Raw genomic sequence first — 4,007 nt, 5'->3', positions numbered from 1 at the left:
CAGGAAAATAAAAACGGCACCCCTCCCCAAACCACAGTAAGTTTTCAAAGCTGATGATGAGAGAGCCGACCCCGCATGCAGAATAACTGAGCAAGGGGGGATGGGGCAAGCTCGCAGAGGGAGCCCAAGCTCTTGCAGTCGCCGGCCCCTGAAACAGCCCAGGAAGGTTGGGAATGGAGTTTGAAGGGGGTGGGGTGGGGGAGAAGCGCCTGTGCGTGAGTTTGGGTCTTTGCACTCTGCCCCCTTTTTCACTTCTTACAACCACAGACAGAGATATACGGAGTACTTCGGAGAATTCCCTCATAAATCCTTGTTACAAGGAAAATGGCATCACGGCCTGCACAACATGTTTAGACGAGATTCATTTAGAAGCGTGCATGCATTCTTTCGACCTACACTGCGTCTTAAAGAAAACCCACAGAAGAGCTGTCATGCCCTGGACCGGAGTTGAAATTCAAAACTTGAGTCTTGAGATTTTCTCGCTCTCTTTCTCTTTCTCTCTCCCTCCATTGGCTCTAGAAAAACAACTGTGGAGAGGATAGACAATTCTAACTGCATCCATCTCAAGGAAATATTTACATTTGTTTCGCACAAAAGGGATGGTTGTCTTTTCCAAGGTGAGAACACAGAGCCAGAGGCATGGACAGCGACCCTAAAGGCCCTTCGCGGTGTTTAACTACACCGATCCCGTCTTTATACAACAAATGCCGTTTTGACAAGAGCGTATGGCAGTGAGAAATACCGGCGCGGCATGGAGAAAAGAAGCATGCATGCAAGACACACGACGTCTGGTTCGAGCCCCCCTTCGCTACCACCTAGAAATTGCAGTTTGGTTTTAGTTCTTTCCCTCCGGGGGTCAAGTAGGGTCTGCGATCTCTCCGACGGTGTGGGAGGCCTCGGGAGCCCCCCGCCCTCCCTCCCTCCCTCCGGCCGAGCGCCCAGCCTCCCTCTTCCCTCCCGGCCCGGCACCTCGAGCCCTCCCGCCGCTCTCCCCTCATTCTCCGCAGCCGGGCCGGCCCGCTGCTCACTTGAGCAAGTCCTTGGACTCGGCCGACAGCCGGGCCATGTTGGCGGTGGAGAGAGCGGACAGGTGCGGCGGCGGCATCTGGCAGATGGGGCAGGGGCAGGGCAGCCCGGCCCAGTGCTGGAAGCCGCTGCCCAGCTGCAGCGCGGGCGGGGTGGAGGGCGCCTTGAGCAGCGAGTGGGGAGGCCGGATGGTGCCGATGGCGGGCAGCGAGGCGGCGGACAGCGGGGACGAGGCGGTGCCGGACGAGAGCGCGCCTCCCAAGATGGGGTGCACCGGGTGCACGGCGTTGGCGGCGTGCGCTGGGTGGCCGGCCGAGTGGCCCACAGTCCCGCAGTGGAAGGCCGAGTGGTGGCCCCCGTAGATCTCACCAACCAACCTCTTCATCTCCTCCAGGGAGCTGGTGAGCATGAGTATGTAGTTTCTGGCCAGCAGGAGAGTGGCGATCTTGGAGAGCTTGCGCACCGAGGGCCCGTGAGCGTAGGGCATGACCTCGCGTAGCCCGTCCATGGCGAGGTTCAGGTCGTGCATCCGCTTGCGCTCGCGTCCGTTGATCTTCAGCCGCAACTGCTGTAGGTCCTGCTCCGACAGCTGCTTCTTGATTTTGTACTTGCTGCTCTCGCCCGCGGCTTTGGCGCCGGCCCGCGAAAGGCTTTCCCCGGGCATCTTCTGCACCATGTCGCCCTGCGTGGACGAGACCGAGTTGAGACGGCTCTCCTGGTGGTGGTGATGGCGGTGGTGGTGGTCCCTCAGATACATCTCATCCATGTCCGGAGAAGAAGCTCTGCTGGAGACAGAGCTCGAATCAGAATTCATCTTATTACAGGGGATGCGGCCCTACCGTGGTGAGACTTTAGGAAGGAAATTACAGAAAATCTTGAATTAAAAAAAAAAAAAAAGCTGCAGCCCAGTAACCCACGTCTCAGCGGCAAGAAATGAGAAGAAAAGCTGAGGCACTGCCTTTCCCCGCCTTTCTCCCTCCCCGCTCCCCTCTCTCTGGTTTGGCTGTTTCCTGGACAGCTAGTTGGTGTGTGCTTGAACTCAACTCACGCTGAAAAAGAGGGGCTTTTATAGAGCTGCGGCGGAGAAAAGAGACAAAAGGAACCCTCCTATCTATCCTGGGCTGGTTAGGATGACGTGCAATCATTCAGGGCGGTGCGCTTTGCTGTCCCATTTAGCAAGGATTCCTATTCATATTCATTGTGGGGCCGCCCAGGGACACCTCCGCTCAGAAGCGCTAGGAGCCCCTGGGCACAAAACCCTCTGATTGACACACTCACCGCTCCTGCTCGCGCCTTCTGGATTTTTTAAAAAAAACTTTCCTTCACCCCACTCCCCTTCCTGATTTCCCTAACCAAATCACACCTAAAGGAACCGAAGGAAGGGAAGGAAAGGGGGCCAGGAGGAGATTCTCTGGGGATGGAAAGAGGAATTGAAACATTCTCTCCTCCCTTTCACAGCTACTCCCAAGTTTTTGGAAAATGTGGGCAAAAGAAGTCTCAGTGGAATGGTTTCAAGGACAGAGATGCAGATGAAGGGCAGGTTCAATGCGCGGGGGGCGGGGCGGGAGGGGCAGGAGAATGCCTGTCGATGTGCCTGCACTGCCTGAAGTTTATTTCGTTAGGCTTCTTTCCCTAAACATTGACATTGTGTTCATTTTGTTTATTGGGCCCTCCGGTGTGGTTTTAATGGGATGTCCATATCTGGTGACGGGTATGCCCCCTGTCACTGTTGTGGAGATGGGTTTCTTGCTTTTTAGATCTTCCCTTTCGTTTTGAAAAATAGATTACTGAAAGAATTTCAATTTTGCCAGATTCTGTAACTTCTTAGACCTGGAACTGAAGAAACAAACCAACCGTGGCGTTACAGTAAGAGCCACTTGAGAAAGGAGAGGAAAAGCAGCCGAGGAGGCGGGAGGGAGTTAAGGACTGGAAAGGTTCCCAAGAACTCCAGGGGAGATTGTTCCTGCCCTGGCTACCCCGCAGCCCCTGGACCCTGGCGCTAGCTGAAGATGGAGGCGCGGCCCCCGCCTGCGGCTCGGCTGCAGGGCCTCTGACTGCTGTGCGTGCGCGCGGAGAGAGCATGTGCAGCGCAGCGCCACGCGGCCGGGGCGGGTGGGTTCATCGGGCTGGGGCTGCCCCACATCAGCGGTCCGGGGAGAGCGGGGGCTCAGCGTCAAAAAATACACCGTGTGTGTGTGTGTGTGTGTGTGTGTGTGTGTGTGTGTGTGTGTGTGTGTGTGTGTGTGTGTGTGTGTGTGTGTGTGTGTGTGTGTGTGTGTGTGTGTGTGTGTGTGTGTGTGTGGTTCGGCACCATAAGGATCTGAAGAGCCCCTGATGCGTGCGCGCGTGGGCCCTGCGCTCCCGCGCGCAGTCCATTCTGGGGATAAAGAGGAGGCCTGGAGTTTGTAGCCTTCGGTTCGAGTGGGGAGCTCGGCGCCGATCTTTCTTCCGTCTTGCTGTGCTTTTGTCAGTCGGAACTAGCTAAGCAGCGTGAGGGGCGGCAAGGCAGAAATTCCCGGAAGGGAAACTGCCCCGGCGGCGGCCTCTAGAAAAACGTGGGCACCGCCAAGCTCCGGGCTCAGAGGAACCAGAGACAAGTGCTAGGTTATGGCTGAGTGTCTGGGTGCGAAGTGCGAAAGCGAAACAATCCCGGAACCTCGAGCAGCTAGGGCCTCACACAGCGCGGCAGAGTCACTGCAAGCCTCCAGGACTCGCTGGGTAAAAGAGGCCTCACTTTCCATTGACACAAATCGAGAGGTCAACAGAAGAGGGATGCACGCCCAGGGCCGGAGTTGGCGCGCTCCGCGAGGCTGTGTCTCGTAGACGGTCACGCCGCGAAAGCAGCACTGGAAATACAAGTCGGGTGGGAGACGCAGTGTTGGAACGGATGCTTTTTCTACACCGACTTTTGCTTCTCTGTAAAGAAAAAATAAAGGAAATGGCCAACACCGCTTGTCAGGGCCAGGACCTTAGTGCCCCTG

At 56.6% G+C, this 4,007-nt stretch overlaps 1 protein-coding gene across 1 annotated transcript; it reads right to left on the bottom strand.

The window, feature by feature from the left end:
- Positions 1 to 1,024: 1,024 nt before the first annotated feature.
- Positions 1,025 to 1,840, bottom strand: OLIG3 (oligodendrocyte transcription factor 3). Its single transcript, XM_036870934.1, has one exon. It carries the CDS (start codon positions 1,838 to 1,840, stop codon positions 1,025 to 1,027), a length of 816 nt encoding a protein of 271 aa, XP_036726829.1.
- Positions 1,841 to 4,007: the final 2,167 nt, after the last annotated feature.

Source organism: Balaenoptera musculus, chromosome 12 (genome assembly GCF_009873245.2).
Source record: "Balaenoptera musculus isolate JJ_BM4_2016_0621 chromosome 12, mBalMus1.pri.v3, whole genome shotgun sequence".
Classification (NCBI taxonomy): domain Eukaryota; kingdom Metazoa; phylum Chordata; class Mammalia; order Artiodactyla; family Balaenopteridae; genus Balaenoptera; species Balaenoptera musculus.
The sequence above is the reverse complement of the archived record's forward strand: the minus strand, read 5'-3'. Positions and strand labels throughout refer to the sequence as shown.

Coding starts and splice junctions, on each gene's coding strand:
- OLIG3 (XM_036870934.1), bottom strand. CDS start 1,840: ATGAATTCTGATTCGAGCTCTGTCTCCAGCAGAGCTTCTTCTCCGGAC.